This window comes from Vanacampus margaritifer, chromosome 15, assembly GCF_051991255.1.
Source record: "Vanacampus margaritifer isolate UIUO_Vmar chromosome 15, RoL_Vmar_1.0, whole genome shotgun sequence".
Lineage (NCBI taxonomy): Eukaryota > Metazoa > Chordata > Actinopteri > Syngnathiformes > Syngnathidae > Vanacampus > Vanacampus margaritifer.
This window is the reverse complement of record NC_135446.1, coordinates 8818497-8837751: the sequence shown is the minus strand read 5'-3', so window position 1 is coordinate 8837751 and position 19255 is coordinate 8818497. Positions and strand designations below refer to the sequence as shown.

The 19255-nt window shown below is 40.5% G+C and overlaps 3 protein-coding genes and 2 long non-coding RNA genes across 8 annotated transcripts in view; 1 reads left to right on the top strand and 4 right to left on the bottom strand.

Moving 5' to 3' along the window:
• Window positions 1–921: 921 nt before the first annotated feature.
• On the bottom strand, window positions 922–6955 carry LOC144034693 (uncharacterized). Of its 2 annotated transcripts, none has more exons than XM_077543643.1 (2): window positions 6791–6955; window positions 922–3682 (listed from the first exon to the last, which is right to left on the bottom strand). In XM_077543643.1, the coding sequence occupies exon 2, from the start codon at window positions 3195–3197 to the stop codon at window positions 1191–1193; it is 2007 nt and encodes a 668-aa protein (XP_077399769.1). In that variant the 5' UTR covers window positions 3198–3682; window positions 6791–6955; the 3' UTR covers window positions 922–1190. The 2 variants fall into 2 exon arrangements, with proteins under 2 accessions (XP_077399769.1, XP_077399768.1); XM_077543642.1 differs by having other exon boundaries at window positions 922–3687; window positions 6791–6917.
• A 175-nt stretch (window positions 6956–7130) lies between these two features.
• Window positions 7131–8337, bottom strand: LOC144034695 (uncharacterized). The gene is made up of 2 exons (XR_013288267.1): window positions 7999–8337; window positions 7131–7746 (listed from the first exon to the last, which is right to left on the bottom strand). It is a non-coding gene; the product is annotated as an uncharacterized LOC144034695 (long non-coding RNA).
• A 1662-nt stretch (window positions 8338–9999) lies between these two features.
• On the top strand, window positions 10000–16368 carry elk3 (ETS transcription factor ELK3). 2 transcript variants are annotated; one of them, XM_077543589.1, is made up of 5 exons: window positions 10000–10242; window positions 14134–14352; window positions 14428–14985; window positions 15645–15764; window positions 15838–16368. In XM_077543589.1, the coding sequence occupies exons 2-5, from the start codon at window positions 14146–14148 to the stop codon at window positions 15928–15930; spliced, it is 978 nt and encodes a 325-aa protein (XP_077399715.1). In that variant the 5' UTR covers window positions 10000–10242; window positions 14134–14145; the 3' UTR covers window positions 15931–16368. The 2 variants fall into 2 exon arrangements, with proteins under 2 accessions (XP_077399715.1, XP_077399716.1); XM_077543590.1 differs by lacking the exon at window positions 10000–10242 and having other exon boundaries at window positions 12988–14352.
• On the bottom strand, window positions 14907–15790 carry LOC144034661 (uncharacterized). The gene is made up of 4 exons (XR_013288261.1): window positions 15613–15790; window positions 15407–15513; window positions 15152–15305; window positions 14907–15048 (listed from the first exon to the last, which is right to left on the bottom strand). It is a non-coding gene; the product is annotated as an uncharacterized LOC144034661 (long non-coding RNA).
• Window positions 16322–19255, bottom strand: part of cdk17 (cyclin dependent kinase 17) — a 32355-nt gene continuing 29421 nt past the window's right edge. For both annotated transcript variants that reach the window (XM_077543587.1, XM_077543588.1), the window contains exon 17: window positions 16322–19183. In XM_077543587.1, coding sequence (XP_077399713.1) covers window positions 19143–19183 — 41 coding nt within the window. In that variant the 3' untranslated portion in view covers window positions 16322–19142. The remainder of the gene's footprint in view (window positions 19184–19255) is intronic.

Below are 19255 nucleotides of genomic sequence, written 5' to 3'. Positions count from 1 at the left end.
AAACATAACTATGTATAAATGCAGGGTTGGGAGGGTTACTTTTAAAATGTAATCCATTACAGTTACAAATTACCTGCTAAAAAATGTAGTTAGTAACGTAATCCAAGTAACATAATAGTAAAGTAATGAAACTGGATTACTCCAATATTGAGTATGCTCATGAAGACAAAATAAAAATAAATATCACCACAATATATATTCTATACAATGTGCCCCTGCTATTTGCGGGTGATGGGGACCCGGGTATCCTACAAATAACAAAAATCCTTGTGTAATTAAAAAGCATGCAGGCTATTGATTGATTGATTGATTAATTGAAGGCCATATGCTGTTTTCGAACTGTCACTGGAAGCAACCACATTTTATCCCAGTCACAAGTATAGCCGTGTATATGTTGCGTATGATGTTTAAATAGTGAATTGGTGGGATGAAGATTTGTTTGGAAGGTGTAACTCACATTATGGTTGTAGGCCAGCGGGCTAGCTAGCAAGAAGCTAAAGCGCGTAGCATGCCGCTGAACTCTAAGGTCAAACTTTGGCTCCGAGTAAATTCCAGTGAATACCGGTCGCCATTTCCTCCTCCCGTCCGTGAAGCTTTTTCAAACTGATCGCGTGTGGAGGACACGACTAGTCAGTTGGTTCGATCCCACCTCTCCCACATGTAGCAAAGGTCCCACTCTTGTGGGCGTGCACGTGCACGCTCTCTCTCGCCCTCTCTCTCTTTGTAGAAATTGTAATCCCTCGAAGTAATCCCCATTTTTAATAAATGTACCTGTTATCTGATTACTTGTCTTTTCCTGTAATTTAAATGGAATACAGTTAAAAAAAAATTGCAATCTGATTACGTAACGGCGGTACATGTATTCCGTTACTCCCCAAGCCTGTAAAAATGTTTGTAAAAAATTATTAGTATGGTAGGTTTATTTTTCAAAAAATGACCCTGTATGACCCAGTACAACAATGCCTTTGACGTGATTACTGCCTATAGGGAAGCCTCAACGACAGTCCCTCAACTTGACTGGCCATCGCAGCAAATTATTTGGATGAGTTTATCATCACATGTTTTTATTTGCTAAAGTAATAAACACCATTTTTTCATGATCAGATATTTTTATACTCTATATTTTCTTGTTGCATAATAAAACATTTCAAGTTTCACAACGTTGACTAATTGCATGTCATAACGACCAGTCATAGACTGGCAAGGAAATCTTCTAGCTCTTCATTGTCCAACTGCACGGCCGTTTTTCTGGAATCGTCAGAAGAGGACAGAGCGTCTTTGACGTCGTACGTTGCCGCGGGGCCAAACTGCAGGACCTCAGTTGGCAGTTCATGCTGATAACAAGTTTCACCAGCCAGCTTCAGTCCGTACCGCACCAGGAGTACGGAGTTGAGGGTGCGCAGCGACATTCCGTTTCTCAACTTTGACTTGGCCACGCCCATTCGGCTGAAGAGCCGTGCGACCTCTGCATTTGAGTGTGGCAAGGAGAGGGCAGCGAGTGCAGCATTGCACAGTTCTTGAAATGGATTTGCGCCGGTTGAGTCCGTGTAGTTCTTGACTTGGCTCCAGAACTGGATTGTGGTTTCAGTCGAGTCCCACTTCACAAGATGGATGTTTCTCCATTGGGAAACTATTTTGACAATCGTTCCCGGCTCGTACCCAAGTAGCTCAGCTACTTGGATCACTTCAGCGGTGCCTTCACGATGCTTGAGCAGGGTTTCCTCAACACCGAACAAGGCCATGTTTCGCAAGGCTTCAAGGTTGTCTGGAAGTCTGGATTGCAGCTCTTCGCTTAAAGCTACGATGAACTTGACGCACCGTCTCCGAATGTCTTTTTCTTCATCTGGCGCGAGACTGAGTTGGGACAGCGTGCTCTCGAAAAGGTACCCGAGGTACGGCGAGGGGCTGAGATGTCCTTCAATGGCGTCCTTGAGGATATCAATCGTTGCCGTGGGGTTGACGACTTTCGTGCAAATTGACGTTAAGAGGTGGACCAGGTTGTCCAAAAGCTTGACGGGATCCGTTTGCTCTCCCTCGAAAGAATTCACAGCAACCTGAACGTCGGACAGGACGGATTTCAACAATGTCAGGTAGGCGTAGTTGCTCTTGTTCATATACGCGGCGTGAAGGACATCCGCCGAGTAGCAACGCTCGCTAGCCTTGGTCAACTCAAAGTGGACTTTCAGTTCTTCCCAATGGCTTAATATTCGGTTGACCACAGGTTCGATGGATAGCCAAAGCGTAGAAGACACTTTGGTAATCTGAAGGGGTTTCTGGCCACAATTAATGTTTGCGTACACCTCTTTGTACACGTCCCTCCGTTTGGAAATGGAAAACCAGTTGTAGGTCTCCCTGATTAAGTACTCAACTTGCGTAGGGATGTTTTCTTTGGATGCCGCACTCACAGCTAATTGTAAAGAATGACAAATGCAGCCGATGAATACCAAATTGTCCGATGCGCATTTCTCCTTTAAAATTTGGTGCACTGCAGTCATCACTGGCGCATTATCAGCACCGATTCCATGCAGATTCTCTTTTTTAATATTACATTTGTCAAGAAATTCGATTAGTGCCTTTGCGATTGACTTGGGATCACACGCCTCCAATTCAATCATCCCGAGGAATGTGGACACAACTGTTCCTTTTTTGGTGCTGAAATACCGAATCACCACGCCCAAATATTTCAAGACACGCACATCAGAGGACTCATCCAAAAGGAGGCTAAACTTTTCATTCCCCACATCAGATATGATCTTTTTCAGAAAGTAAGGCGCCAGGACGCCGTTGATTATTTCTGCGCACTTGTCGCGCTGCATTTGGAAGTTTGTTGCTGCCACAGAATCAGAAAAGGCAACTTTGCAAGCCATTGCTAAATGCTCGCAGGCTAGTAGCGAACAATGCTCCGCAAAGGCCATCGCCATAATCGCCTCGGCGCTTTGACAGTCAAGCGTTTTCTTAACCAACTGCGGTAACGGAGACACGCCATCGGCGCTGTTGTATGGTTTGGATCGAATGATATGCTTCGCTGTGACAGAATGTTTTTTGATGTCGTAGACTTTTGCGAGCATATCTGATTTGCAGTATGCGCAGTACGCCCTACGGACATCCCCAATTACTGGCTTCAGCCACCCTTTAAATTCAGGTACTGACTCCCAATCCTTTCTGTATTTCTGGCTGTACAATTTGGGTGTAGACATGTTGGTTATGCTCAAAATCAAGCCTTAGTTTGATGGCGGGAAAAATCAACTGACTATTCCAGGCAGCATAAATAAATGCTTTTCAACTAGCTCGCCTACGGTACATAATTACAACATCCTCTTTTTGTAACATTTTTGTCTGCTTTTTTTTTCTAGTATAAAACACTATGGCTCAAAATAGATTGGGAAAGGCAGAAGGGAAAAATGGGAAGTGAGTTTGATTTCTGTACTTCAGCAGGTATGTTCTTTCAAATGCCCTTGACTCCACAATTGTGATGCATTTTTCTTTGATCCAACGTGTTGTTCATCTTGCACAGGCGTTGAGGAACTCGGTCGGCGCCAGCATTCGGTCATTTTAACTCGCACGTCTTCCGTGTTGGTGGGTTTCATCTCAGGGCAAATCGTTTTCTCGCGGATTTCCTTGTCCTAAGTCCCGCTGCTCCGGGCAGCAACTTCTTTTTGATGTCATGTCTGCAACTTATCATCTACTCTGTAAAGAAGCACAGTTGGATTAAGAAGAATAGAATTAAACTATCCCTCTAGTGTTCAGTTGTATAATTGTATTTAAGTCTCAAGGGTTTCGTTCACTCTATTTAACCGTTGTTAATGTCATGTCAATGTTAATGTCAAACTATGATGCCACCGTGGCATATACTAATATACTTTATTTTTATTTATTTTTTAAATTAACCTCTCCGTTTTAACACTCAGGCCTACTTTATTACTTTTATTTATTGTACTTTACATAAAAGTATAAGAACTACTTGTTTAAATCCCTAGTGTGTTTTGTGTGTAGTTAAACAGATGGTCATGAGAGAAGCAACAGATCTCGCAATACAGTTAATAGAATTGTGTCGCATAATATACGATTGATAAGAGACAGTGGATACACAATATGGACACGGTCACACTGATCGCTTTTTCTATATCTATACTATATCCATCTACACACACGCACACATAGGTTGTAATATATTACTGGTGCCGACACCGGTTTCAATACCAGATGTGATCGGGAAATTGTCCGTTTACAATTGTTCAATAAAGTTATATAATACTCTTAAAAAATATTCTAAATCATAATACAAGTTGGTGTATATTTTGATAAATGGACGGTTGACATCGAAACATTGGAAAGAAAATATTAAAGATGTCAATGAAATAAAAATTTAAAAAAATTATGGACTAAAATTGTAAACCTAAACCTAAGAATATAAAAGCAGGATACTTTAAGATTGAATATATATATATATATATATATATATATATATATATATATATATATATATATATATATATATATATATACAGTGAGGAAAATAAGTATTTCACCCCCTGGTGATTTTGTGAGTTTGACCCTTTACAAAGAAAGGAACGGTCTATAATTTTCATGGTAGGTTCATCTTAACAGTGAGAGACAGAATATTAAAAAAAATCCCAGGAAATCACATTATATTAATTTTAAACATTTATTTGTCTTTTATTGAGGAAAATAAGTATTTCACCCCCTAGCAAAACATGACTCAGTACTTGGTGGAGAAACCCTTGTTGGCAAGCACAGCGGTCAGACGTTTCTTGTAGTTGGTCACCAAGTTTGCGCAGATCCCAGGAGGGATTGTGGCCCACTCCTCTTTGCAGATCCTCTCCAAATCCTGAAGATTTCGAGGCTGTTGCTTGGCAACTCGAAGCTTCAGCTCCCTCCACAAGTTCTCTATAGGATTAAGGTCTGGAGACTGACTAGGCCACTCCATAACCTTAATGTGCTTCTTCTTGAGCCACTCCTTTGTTGCCTTTGCTGTATGTTTTGGGTCATTGTCATGCTGAAACACCCATCCACGACCCATTTTCAATATCCTGGCTGAGGGAAGGAGGTTCTCACCCAAGATTTCCCGGTACATGGCCCCATTCATCCTCCCCTCGATCCGGTGAAGTCGTCCTGTACCCTTAGCAGAGAAACAGCCCCAAAACATAATGTTTCCACCACCATGCTTGACGGTGGGGATGGTGTTCTTGGGGTCAAAGTCAGCTTTTTTCGCCCTCCAAACACGGCGAGTCGAGTTGATGCCAAAGAGCTCGATTTTAGTCTCATCTGACCACAGCACTTTCTCCCAAGCCTCCTCTGAATCATCCAGGTGCTCATTGGCAAACTTCAGACGGGCCTGTACATGTGCCTTCTTGAGCAGGGGGACCTTGCGGGCACTACAGGATTTCAATCCATTACGGCGTAGTGTGTTACCAATGGTCATCTTGGTGACTGTGGTCCCAGCTGCCTTGATATCATCAACAAGCTCCTGCCGTGTAGTTCTGGGTTGTTTCCTCACCTTTCTCATGATCCGGTTCACTCCACGAGGTGAGATCTTGCGTGGAGCACCAGACCGAGGGAGATTGATGGTCAATTGGTGTGTCTTCCATTTTCTAACTATCGCACCAACAGTTGACTCCTTTTCACCCAGCTGCTTGCTAATGGTCTTGTAGCCCATTCCAGCCTTGTGCAGGTCTATAATCTTGTCCCTGGGTCTGTGGGAGCCAGAATTCTTGCTGGTTGGTAGGGGGTGAAATACTTATTTTCCTCAATAAAAGACAAATAAATGTTTAAAATTAATATAATGTGATTTCCTGGGATTTTTTTTAATATTCTGTCTCTCACTGTTAAGATGAACCTACCATGAAAATTATAGACCGTTCCTTTCTTTGTAAAGGGTCAAACTCACAAAATCACCAGGGGGTGAAATACTTATTTTCCTCACTGTATATATATATATGCCAATATATGCCAGGGGTCTTAAACTAAGAAATATTTAAAACACCAAAATGAGAACACAAAATTAAGGTCGTGATAGCCTTCTTATTTGTGGAAGTAGAGATGGACTGTAAATATACATCCATCTCTTTCAAAAACAGAAGGAAAAAAAATTAAAGGTTTCGACTTTACACATTTACATTTATGAATATAAAACTTAGCAAGATAAATTAAAAGATTAATCAAATAATATTATTTTTCAAATGAATTGTCATAGTTTAAAAATCCAAACAAAACATTCGGTAAGGAAAGCTCCAAATTACAAAAGATATTGTCCAAAATAAATTTGCAAATGTCTTGCCATAGCTTGCGAGCATATGTACATTTCCAAAACAGATGCACAAGCGTCTCTGAATGGGAGCCACAGAAGGAGCAGTTCAGATTCATATCATAACCAAATCTAACAAAAAAGGATTTCACAGGAAAACAACGATGAATAATTTTAAAAGACACATCCTTTACCTTGTTCATTAAAAATAATTTCTGAGGCAGGGGGAAAACATCATTATTGTGCGACAGCAATTACGTCATTAATAGCGCGACCGCGGACTGTTTCAAAACTATTAATCATTTGATTATGCATAATGCACTATATAAAATTCTAATAATTACGGGTAATGGAATGAGGGAATGATTTCGAACACAGCCAAAGATTTAAGCGAACGAGCTACCCTATCTTAAAAATAGCGTCCCTCCCAGTGGCATCGCTAACAACAATGGGCACAAATATGCTATAGGTTGTTTAACTAATGGCACATAGAGACCGTTAAAGTTTGAATTTTAAAATACTCACGCAAAAGACGTCCAGCTCTTTTCCCCCAACGTGTAAAAAATGTGTGTCCACATACATCCTCCGAGTGAAGACCGTAGACAACTACCCGCTGGAGGCTCCTCCTGGAGCAGGTTGGAATGTTGCTGTGATACGCCAACGCATACGCCATGTTGAAGGTGTCAGGGCTGCCCCGTAAACTACGAGAAGTCAATGGACTGAATTTAATGAGGCAACAAAATACAAAGTCCACAAAGTTAATGCTGAATTTGCTGATTAAAAACACTCACACACACACTTATGTATTTGGAGAACAGTTAGACCCCAAAACAACATGTGTATAACAAAGAATTCCAACAAAGCAGACATTTTAAGTGATTTATTTCACCATGTGCAAATCTCTCCAATGTCTTTGCATTACATTGTGCAAGGCTGCAAGCTTGTGCTGTTGTCGGGCACTACTAACCCCGCACTGGCTCGCCCAATGACGTCATCACTAGTAAAAGTATCCGTAGACACGAGGTTTATTTGTTTTTGGATGGTTGTTTGTTCAGCAGGTTATAAAGTCAAAATGTTAACGCAAAACACACCTACTTCAACACTTAACACCATGTTCACATAAACACTGAGATCTTTTCCACCTTTAACATTTAGGATTGTAACATTTTAAATAGCATCTTAGTGACAATGTGAGTTGAAAAAGAACACATATTTGTTTTCATCATCACAAATGAGATATGCAGCCATCAGCCATCAGTTATAGTCCTCCAAAAGTGACAAACACAGTGAAGATATGGACGGTGTGTCATGAAAACAAATGTGCTAAGAAAAAGGCACTTTTTTTTGTGATTGAATTTGGTAAATTAACATGTTGAATTAGCTTGTACTGAATTCAGTCGAAATCTTGAGTTAGCATTTCCATAAGGCTGATCAGGACCTGTAAATGCCAGTTCAGTCTTCACACTCCCATTATGGTCAGCCTGGGAAAAGAAACAAATAATGCAGTCAAACAACGAAGAGAAAGAATAAAATGGCAATATCAAAATACTCAACATATTCAAGGAAACGTTTTGGCTCCTCTTTCAAATTAGAAGTTTGAAAGCAGTTACTTGTAGTAGCTGTTAAGAGTACAGTAATATTATTCTTGACATTTATCAGTTTTGTCTCAAAACATACGAGGTAGTTTAGCCACTTCCGTAGACGCCCACTGACTTGGAAGGCCACAAACTTACCACATTAGGGTACTAGGAAATATATAATGAGGAAAAACACGACGTCAAAGGCGACGAAGAGCCAAAAGTCGAACCAGTAAGAGTGTTTAGGCAAAGACACGGTGGTTTCTTTGGATTTTGCGAGGTCTTCATCTCTCTCGAGTGGTGCCAGGCCCATATTTATTTGCCTGTCGCAAAATGGTGCTTTCAAATGACAGTAAAAAGTCGGAATCTGTCGATTTAGACAGGGAGGATGGAATTCAAATTTTCCATGGTCCTATTTTGTACAAGAACGCCCCTCGTAAACACGGGTGCATTAGTATTTTTGTATTTGCATGTTATATGCGGAAACGTCAAATGTACGCGAGTATGCGCAAGATGAAAGCATTGAATTTCATAGTTTCAAAGTCCTATGAACGCAACTCAAGCTCGAAACCGGAAGTGGACATTTCATTGAACTGCTCTTAATAAACAGCAGAGGGCGCAATCATTTCAGGTCAAACTAGTGCTGCCGAAACCCCTGCAGAACAGGAAGCAAGACAACAAAACAAAAGTAGTAGTCACACATGCAGCGAGGGGGAAAAACACACAAAAGTCAAGTTGTTGTTTTTTCCAGTACTTAAGTCTATAAACAATAAATGCTGCAATTAAATTTTGGGAAAATGTTGAAACAACTAGTGGAACGACTGTGTCTTACTAGTGAATATTTTTCCCACTACTAGTGTGACGTCTGACCTAAGTATGCAATTAATAAAATTGATAAAGGTGTTTACAGTATATTCGATATCCATTTCAAAGTCACTAGTGCATTAGTGTCACTAGTAAGACAATTCTGCACACTACCACTTTTGATGAACTAGTAAACATTCCTACCTTAAACTACAGTGCTGTATTAGGGCATTAATCACGTGTCACGTTCTTATAAAGGATATTTGTACATGGTTTTAAATCTAGCTTACACATGTCATAGTATGCTATTGTCCTCACTGGAAATACAGCCTTTATACTAGGACAACTACATGAGGCTTTTGAGGCAAAACTGGGCACTAGGTAACTGACAAATGTGTGCTCCCACTAGTAACATATTTTTACATCCAGCAATTCACTAGTCGTACTGGTAGAGTGCAGATTTCAACTAGTGCAGTTTTGCCACATTAGGCTTTGCCTATAGTCAAAATCCAAGTCGACAATAAATGCTCTTCCCACTCTACTGTACTGTAAAATTAACAGGTCAAAGTCAATTTGTTGAACGAAATGTTTTATTTCCTTTAATTGCAAATGAAGACATTTAACATTTTCTATGCATATTTTTACTGTTTATGAATTTACTTATAGTATATAGATGCCATATAACTGTGATAATGTTTGTGTGAAATATATTGGACTTATAACTGTATTGTAATGAATAACACTTTTCACTCCCTTCCAGCTGGTGAGATAGGAATGCACATGGGGGGCAAGTTCTCAAGTTCTCATGGAAGATAACACTGTGGGTCTGAGGGAGTCTAGGTCGCATGGTAGTACCTGTCTAATCATATATTTCCGGCTTTGGACGGAACTGGAGTAAACATGTCAGTAAATCACTTGTCTGTCTATTATAATTACTAACCCTTTGTCCAGCCTCAGAGGAGGAGTATGCTTTTTTCATCTATAAAACAACTGTGTATTTTCATATTGACACACTCGAGGCTTAACATCACCTTTGGAATGTAAGCATGTACTCTTGTGTCTTTTAAGAGCTCTTAAAATAAATTCTTTATAACGAAGGCTTCTTCATCAGATCTCATTTTCCAATTATTTTTGAACACGCAAAGATTACACTTAATATAGTAATCAAATAATACCTTCACAAACAAGACCATTTACAGCGTTTAATAAATTGGCGCTGTTTTTCCGTGTTACAGGAAGGCAAACGGTGTATGTATGCGTTGTGCGTGTGTAACAGGAACCCATCCCGGTGAGCAGGAAGCAAAAAGTATGACGTCAGTTCGCTGAGTGGCGTCCAGTGTGTGTAAGCTTCGCTTGGGTGTGTGCGTGCGTGCCCGCGTTTACGCAGACGGGAATAATGCGCCAGAGGAAGTGCGCCCGATGTCCGTCTGCGCGTCCCGACTTCCTGCTCTGTGGTAAGCAAAGCAAAGAGCAGAGCAGTGGGTTCGTTTTCGCGCACAGCGGCATGGAGCCACAACACAAGACACACAGCTTGCATTAACTTTGCGCGCATCTGGACGGACCGAAAGAAGAGGATCAACCGTGCCGTAAACAAGGGTAGGCGCGTGTTCTTTCTAATTCTGGTGTGTCATAGCTAGAAAAAGAAAAAGGGGGGGTAAAAAAAAAAACTTATTTAAAAGTTGTTTTTAATCAAGATCGAATATGGCGTTTCACATTTGAAATGACGCCAATGCATTAAACGTGAGTAAATGTTGGGCATAAACACATTTCCCTGTCTTTGAGGTATTCACAATTGCATATATATATATATATATATATATATATATATATATATATAAAACGTCTAGTGGATGGAAAAAAAGTGAGAAATGCATAGCTGGTTTAAAAAGTTACTTGTAGGTTTTGGTTCATCTGGACCTTGCAGTCTAATCAAATGAGTCACATCAAAAACTGTCCGTATGTACAGTATACAGTAGTATACTTCCAAAGCACCATTGACTCAATAGAAAAATGTGGCTTTTTATTTGGTGAGTGTGTGTGCGTTCGTGTGTAGGATGATCTTAATTATGCATCACGTGAGGCCTCGTAAACTTCCTGTGACTCAAAAACTTGTAGGAGCTTTTGGCATTCAACTGGTGAACAGGACCTCTTTTATTCTGAAAAGCCTACAAATCAGAAGCAAAACCCTATACTGACATGAATCAATACAGAAATGCATTATATGCATGTGTGTGTGTGTTTCCTGGTGACAGGAAGTCCGACCTTCCTCAGAGGCACGGCCTTAAATCTGTGAAAAACGCCCCTGAATGACAGGAAGTGCTCGTTTTCAGGCCGCACACAAAGTTGCAGTTCCTCCGTCACTTGACACAGAAAGCAAACAGGAAAAAGCACGGGACGACAAATTAATGACGACTTGGTGGCAATACTGAGCCACACCTCGCCTGGCGGCTACTTTGGTTGCTATGGGTGTTTCCGTTTTTATTGTGAGAAAGTCAAGGCTGCAAATTGGATGAGGTTGTAATGGCGTAATTAAGGCTAATCTTGAATGACTGTCGTAGTCAAGGCTAGTCAAGGAGCCGGGAGGTTTGTGCACTGACGAGAAAGGCGAGTAAACACTAAGACAAGTCAGCTAAACTAGCCAGTTAGACAAGGCCAGAGGCCGTGTCCGGCTTTATCACCATGGAGACAAGTGCACGTAGTATTCATACTAGCAATAACAGGATGTGAACATTTATTGTTTTTACAATTAGTATAAGAATGCATTGTATTTGTATTACTGTTTTACAGCAATCTCTAATTACTCTGCATTGTACAGAAAGTACTTACTAGCAGTGAGGCATAAATTTTTATTTGTAAGCACTCTAGCAAATGGTTGGATGAGTTTTTTCACTATTGATCCATCATCCATGTGAATGTACTTTAGATATACCAATAGTTGTTTTTTTCATAACCAATATAGATTATTAGTAGTCACGGAGGCACATAGCAAATGTTAGGAGCTGATATTAATTTACAGAAAATACTGACATAAAAGAATACGAACTCTAACTATCTTTGTTGAAATGCCTTTAAGCATATGTTTATTGAACGCTTCAGATTTACAGAATGTTAGTTGTTTTTTTTTAAATCTTAGACAGCATACATGTTTGTTGTAAAATTCTAACCAAAACTCCAAGGAGCTCACAGGGTCATCAACATGTGTTAAAAAAAAAGTTAAAATCTAAAACTAGTAATGCAAATAGCACCCCATAATTTCCTACAATAAATAAAGTTTTCCAAATTTCAAAACAACGAAAATGTAAAACTTGCACTTTTCTTTGGTTTAATGAAAACAAAAACAAAATGTGCAGAGAGTCCCCATGGTCAGCAGCATCTTTTATAAAATTCACTGAAAATTTAAATAAATAGTTCCCGGAAGTTTTAAATGGAACCCCGACCGCCATGACAAGTTTGCTCTATATTATTTATGTGGTTGTTACTAACATAACAATGAGATAGATTTTTCAAAAATGACTTCCAGTTTAACTCTTTGACTGCCAGACGTTTTCAGAAACGGGATGTCGCCAGTGCCAGCCGATTTAAGCATTTTAACTGATCTTTCAAGGTCCACAGAAAATGTTGTGTTTGGACTATGGAAACAACCAAATGAAAGATTGAACTCTCATCTTTCATCAGAAAAAAAAGTTTGTTTCTACCTTATTCCGTTCTTCAGTAATCAACAATAGAAAATGGTTACTTTCACCGAGATGCTCTGTTTTGAAACAAAAAGCGGAGAAAAAGAGCTTTTTGTGAAACGATGTTATTTCATGCGCTCTAGTGAATTGTACACTTCTTTTTGTGCATGAATGATGCCACAAACACCTAAATAGTGCTTTACTTCTGTAAAACGCTATCACCAACAATGAAAAAGTGTTTTTTGGTTGCAAAATATGTTTAATTCCATTCAACAGTGTAACAATTTGACAAAACAATTTCGCAAACTATTTACAAATGTGTGCAACTGTGGTACTACTTACAATTATGTGGATGTTTCAAATACAGTTTTTCTTTTTGTAACACTCCCCTGCGTGCAAGGAGAGGGAGCAGGATTTGCACAACAGATACGTTTCACTTCGATTGTCCGTTTCGCGTGCAGACGTTACACTTTCTTGACGGCCTTTTTTTCCGGGGAATAGCAAGTAGCAGACTGTACCCACTCCTCTGATGAATATGCATTGGACTCGGGGCACTCTTCGTCGTCCGATTGAACGTCCGCCTGAGTGTGCTCGGTTGTGCTCCGCGTTTTCCGGTGTTAGCATCGCTAGCCGGTGAACCTTTATGACGTCGTCATAGCCGCCGCGTCAACGCTTGCAACTTCAGCGTCAACCTCGGAGTCACCATCATCATCATCGATGATGATCATCGTCGTCATCAATGTGCTCTTTAGCGTTGGTCGATGCCTTTCGTCTTTGAAAAAAATTCCCAAGTGTGAGCTGCTTGCAACCGGTCGCCATTGTTCGCTTCTTCAGCCATCTAGCTCCGCCTCACGTCTTCTACTGCCGCGTCAACGCTTCCAACCTCGGAGTCACCATCATCATCATCGATGATGATCATCGTCGTCATCAATGTGCTCTTCAGCGTTGGTCGATGCTTTTCGTCTTTGAAAAAAACTGCTCGACCGTGAGCTGCTTGCAACCGGTCGCCATGTTTTCTTCCCTTCCCCAGCCATTGTTCCCTCTAGCTCCGCCTCACGTCTTCTACTGACGCCTACCCAATCTTGTCAAAAGAGAGTCATTGCTGCCATCTAGGGGCCAAAAATAGTCATTAGGCTAACTAGATCTGCTTGAAACTTTCACAGCAGCTGACCAAGGCTTTCCTTCACCCGTTTCAAAAAAATTTTTTGGGAAAAATTGGATGACGTCTTTTAACGTCATTGGCGGCCCTCCGTAGGTTTTTACTTGACGTCTTTTTAACGTCCATGGCAGTCAAAGAGTTAATACATTTTGTAAAAAAATAATTTGGACATACGCCACCATTGTTATTTACGTCGCAACGCATTCAGTGCGTAGTGACGTAGAATGGCGGCTGGCTCTCTGCCGAGCAATGCGAAACGCCTATAAAGAAAGCAAGGTAAGCCTCACTTAAGTTCCTAAAGGGACGATCAAAACTCTTGAACGTGTCTGGCGAGTGATGAGAGCACGGCGGTGGGGGAGGGTGACTCTCGCGATCGCATGTTGTTTCTTCAGGAACGCTAAATGTATAAAAAATGGAAATTATTTTTGAAAAATCTATCTCATAGTTATGTTAGTAACTAAATAATATAGAGCACACTTGTCATGACAGTCAGCGTTCCTTTTAAATGTATCTCTTTTTGCCAGTCAGATTTAATATATATAAATAAATATATTTAAAAAATGTCCAATGTGGTTAGTCACATTAACAGCATATGAACGTAAACTATAATGTATCAGATGGTTTTGTGGTGTTACCAATGGTTGGTCCTCGCAGATCACCAACATCATGGAGAGCTCAAGCACACTGTGGCAGTTCCTCCTGCAGCTGTTGCTTGACCAAAGTCACAAACATCTCATCTGCTGGACGTCGGACGACGGCGAGTTCAAGCTGCTCAAGTCGGAGGAGGTGGCCAAGCTGTGGGGCCTGCGAAAGAACAAGAACAACATGAACTACGACAAGCTGAGCCGGGCCCTGCGCTACTACTACGACAAAGTAAGCCAAGTGTTTTTTTTTGTGTGTGTGAGGATGTGAAAAGTTATAAATGCCAAACCCCTGTTACTTTTTCAGAATATCATCAAGAAGGTGATTGGGCAGAAGTTTGTGTACAAGTTTGTGTTATTTCCCGACATTCTGAAGATGGATCCGGCTGCTGTGGAGGCCGGCAGGAGGACTGAAGACTGCAGAGGTATGGCGTCGGAGGCTGAGGACGAAGATGAGACGCACCGGTACTTCCATGCCAGCTCCCTACATCACACCCTAGAAAGGCCCCACTCAATCAAGGCAGAATCTAGATACGATCGCCATGACGACAGCTCCACAGTCATCCGGTTCGTCACCAACCGTGGCCATTCCTCCCTCCCTCCCGTGACTGAAAACTCCCCGGCGCACTCTTCCTCGCCACAGGGTCCTGTGCGCACTGTGACTGATGATTCCGAACAGGGTGATGTGCCTTTAAACCTGTCATCGGGTCAGAGGGAACGAGAGCGTTCCAAATTCAGGAAACCCCAAAACCTGGAAATTTCATCCCCATCCCTTCTTGTAACGGGAAGTGATCTCGTCTCCATCGCCATGAAAAGTCCAGCCCTTCCCTCCGGGTCCTTGACCCCAGCTTTCCTTACTGCACAGGTACAAAACGGTGTGGAACACATTTCTCAGCACAGGAACTGTGAAGCATGTGCTAGTAGGAAACTTGCAGTCGGGGAGGAAATGGGAGAGGGGAGGAGGTTTATAAGTGATGCCATATGTTCTAGAAAGTTTACTGGCAACAAAACCACACTTTCGATGGACTTACCGGTAACCAGGCACAGGCACTGACGCCAAGACGTCACTATTGTAGCATGACTCGCCATTTTGTGCTTTGGCGAGAAAAAGGCTAGTAGTTTTGCTAGTATTGAGCTCCTTTTTGGACAAAACAAGGCAAAAAAGTTGCAGCGTAATTACTTGTTCTGGAGATAAACATAGAAAGAATACAGAAAATTCCCTAGTCAGCGAGTCAAGTAGTTGAAAATATTTATCATATTGTGCCATTGCTACATTCACAACTTACCAAACTTGGCGCGCTTTCTGTTTATGTCATGTTTCGTCTTCTTCGGCTGTCCTATTTTGGTGTGAAAATCAGCCGTGCGCCAATCACTACGCCCTCTGCTGGTCTCACTAAGCAGTGCAAGCAATGACAGGCTTACTAATACTGCATAATAACCGTCTGTACTTGATGCCAAAGTAAACAGGAGGTTTCCATCTTGACATATTTACCCTCTTGGCTTTGCTTTTGTGTGTCTTTGTAGACGCCATCAGGTCTACTGCTCACCCCCAATCCGCTGCTGTCCAACATCCACTTCTGGTCCAATTTAAGTCCAGTGGGACCTCCAAGCCCGGCCCAGCTGCAGAGCCACGCCACCTTCCAGGTTACATGCACACCGACACGTTGATTTGGATCAACAAATTTATATATTTACTCGCTATTGTCTCCTTATGCAGTTTCCAACCTTGCTGAATGGAGCCATTCCATTGCCTTGGCACAGTGTGGACATTCCTTCTCCTTTGCTGATCTCCTCCCACAAGTCCTGTTAATGGACACCACGGGCCAACCTGGGCTAATAAGCCAGCCTTTAAATAATGGAACTCTTAAACTTTCCTTTTATATTTTAATGGGGGGAAAGGGCAGACAATCAATTGTATTTTACATGTCACAGAAGAATTTTGAGGAAACTGGAAAGGACAGCAATTTGTGTTAAAAATTGTGAATTGTTTTTCCTGCACTAATTCCTTTTTTAAACAATGAACATTACATGCTTATCTTCAGGGTGCTCAAAGATGTAGATAAAAAAAAACGCTATTGCGTGATGATAATCATTTTTGTTTTATTTCGAATGAACCACCTTTAAAGGTAAAGGTGGTTTCGTCTGTTGTGCCTTCTATGATTCCATCTATTTGCCATGATGTACAAATGCTTATTAACTGTTTTTTTCTTAAATGATTATTTTATAGAAAATAAAGTGTGTTTTCTCAGTTTGTCTTCTTACCTGTATGCGCATACTGACGAACTGAAGTAATTTTGTTTAAATCAATGTCATTTGATTTCTGATGACCTCTAGTGTTCAATAAGCGCATACATTTTGACTTCTTAAGACCTTTTTTTTTTAGTCAAAATGATGTTGTAATGTATATCATACAATACAGAGAGCTGCCAAAATATTAGGAACACCACTCTGTTGCAATGCAATCCAGACAGAACAAACACAGGCTTGTTATATGAAACAGATTCAATTTACTTTGCGATGGTTATGAGAAATAAATAATTCCAGTAGAAAGAGTCACACACAGCAACTGTTCACAGGCAGCTCTCAGTGTGGTTTCACAAACACAGCAGGCCTTGCATGCAGCAGGCGCACATTGTTGTTGTACACACACACACACACACACTCTCTCTCTCTCTCGGACGTGTTCACATGAAAGTCAGGACATTCGCACGTTTTTGAAAAGTTGCACATTGATAAACTAAGCCGCGGTAGAAATCTCCTGTCATGCACGTTACTGCGATTCATTTCAAAAAATATACAGACACCATCAAAGTTTGCAGTTAATAGTGACAGTATCTTTTCTTCTTTTTTTAAAATACAAGTTCATGGTGATGACCATTAACATAATGTCCCCTTGCTCCCAAAGTGAACATAACACTTAAACATTATTTGTGTCATGACTCATGGCTATAATACGACATCAGATTTACAACGTATTTGTAGAAAAAATAGGTTTACTTCGCCATGATAACAATTTCATACATTTTTATCTACCTGTTAAAGACAAATACAGTGTGCTTACAGGATTAGGACACCATTAGCTGCAAACAACAAGTTGTAGTAGTCGTTACTGCACTTTTCATGTACTCGGTTCAGTATGTAAAACTTTTACAGACAACTCACACCTTTTCAATACATTCCCGGGGGCCATTGCATCTTTTACACTCTGCTACTGGGAGTCTATGAATTGGTCACTTCTAGATCAATATCTCCTGTATTTGCTGGATGATGTACTGCGGGAATGCAAAGCACACTTCAGAGTGCGTGCCGAGAATTGAGGAGCCTGTCAGTACACGCACGTTGACTCAAAATGTGACTTCTACACAAATGTCCATTAACTACAACATTGGGTTGGGGTGTGGAGAAGCCCCGCTGCACCACGCCCTCTTATGCCACGGCCCGCTGTAGACTGGAGGTTCACGTGAGAGTTCAAAGGTCACAGACGTGGAGAGCACATCTTAATACTGTTGGGTAAACTCGGCCAATGCCAGCCAATATATGTATACAAAAAGTGCAGGTTAAACAAAACGACTGCACTGAGTGTGAGAAAAGGAAAAAAATAATCCTGAAGCCACTTTGCCCTCTTCCAAGCGTCCTGCATGTTTGTCAAACAATACTGTGCTTTGGCAAAGGAGTATTGGGGCCACACTGAAAAGAAAAGGAATATGACAAGAAAAAAAAAGACATACATGTATGAGAAGAAAAGAATATCAAGTCTTCATTATGTGAGAAAAGAGCCAGAATTTTAAGTAAAGTTGAAAGGTTAACTTTTGAGTATAAAGTCATAACATTATGAGGAAATATAATGGAATGGTACAAGAAAGTAGTAGTAAAAAAAAAAAAGTTATTTTACAACAATGAAGTCAAAATGTTTTCAGAAAGAAAACAAAATCACCATTCTGAGAGAATTAAGCCATATTACAACAAAATATAGTTCATCTTTCAAGGATAAAGTTGCAACATTGAAGAAAAAAGGTGGAATGTTGTAAGAATAAAATCCTGTCACTTTTGATCTGTTAAATCGCAAAATTATAAGGAACACGTCTTACATTATATAGACAATAAAGTAGTAATGAAATGAGAATAAAGCAATATTAAGAGAATAAAAGTTACAATTATACAAAAATAAAGTTGCAATATTTTGAGAAAAAATTTAATTTTAAGAATAAAGTTGCAACGTGAAGTGGAAAGCTGGAATTTTGCTAGAATAGACAAAAAAGTTGGAATGTTACAATAATAAAGTCATCGTATTTTGCCAAAAATATATTAACTATACCTGAATTTATGTTTGTGCTGGAGTTTTCAAATCCACTCGTTTTTTTCCCTTCAAAATAAGTTATTGTCATAGCATTGTAGCTCTTTTCTTACAACCTTAAGATATTTTCTTTTCTTTTTCAGTGTGGCCTTAATGCTCCAAATTTTGATCCCAAATGTTCCAATTTGATCCGTCTCTACCACTAAAAAAAAGGACCCTCCCACCAATTTCCCAAATTAAGACCTTGACATGTTGTATAGTTGGTCAATAAAAAAATGAAATAAATAATAAACACGTTTATATTGAAATAAACGAAGCAAGTGGTCTCCAACAACTTGAATCACAGCTTGAACGCGGAATTCCAAACAAAATAAATCAGGAGTTGAGAAAGAAAAAACAGCAATCTTTACAGACTGCTCAACTGTGCACGGAGGATCGGCTTCACGTCACACACACACGTACACACACTCGCTCACACATAAACAGGGTGTGTTAAATACATACAGTAGTACTTTAGCAGCAAACAACTCCTACCTCTCATGTCTGGAAATAAATAAACACACCAATTGAACAGTTAACCATACTCAAGAGGAGCGTGTGCATGTGAATGTGAGTGCGTGTGGGTAAAAGAGAAAAAAGAGGGGGGGGGGGGGTCGACACGGTTTCATGCGAGAGAGGCTGGTCAGGTAGAGGGTGATGATGAAGGTATCCTTCCTCTTGACGCAACTCTAGAAGAGCATGCTCTGCCTCCGGTTGATCTTGCCGTTGCCTGGAAGTAAGGGAAGGATTCAAAACAAATCCCAAAGTGACAGACATTTCCTCCAACAAATCGGCAAGGCAA

What these genes read in the sequence shown, in the direction of transcription:
- LOC144034693 (XM_077543643.1), bottom strand. Translation starts at nt 3,197, where the DNA reads ATGTCTACACCCAAATTGTACAGCCAGAAATACAGAAAGGATTGGGAG.
- elk3 (XM_077543589.1), top strand. Translation starts at nt 14,146, where the DNA reads ATGGAGAGCTCAAGCACACTGTGGCAGTTCCTCCTGCAGCTGTTGCTT. An exon ending in TGCGCTACTACTACGACAAA is followed by an intron (nt 14,353 to 14,427) that starts GTAAGCCAAGTG and finishes TTACTTTTTCAG; the next exon opens with AATATCATCAAGAAGGTGAT. An exon ending in AGAGCCACGCCACCTTCCAG is followed by an intron (nt 15,765 to 15,837) that starts GTTACATGCACA and finishes CTCCTTATGCAG; the next exon opens with TTTCCAACCTTGCTGAATGG.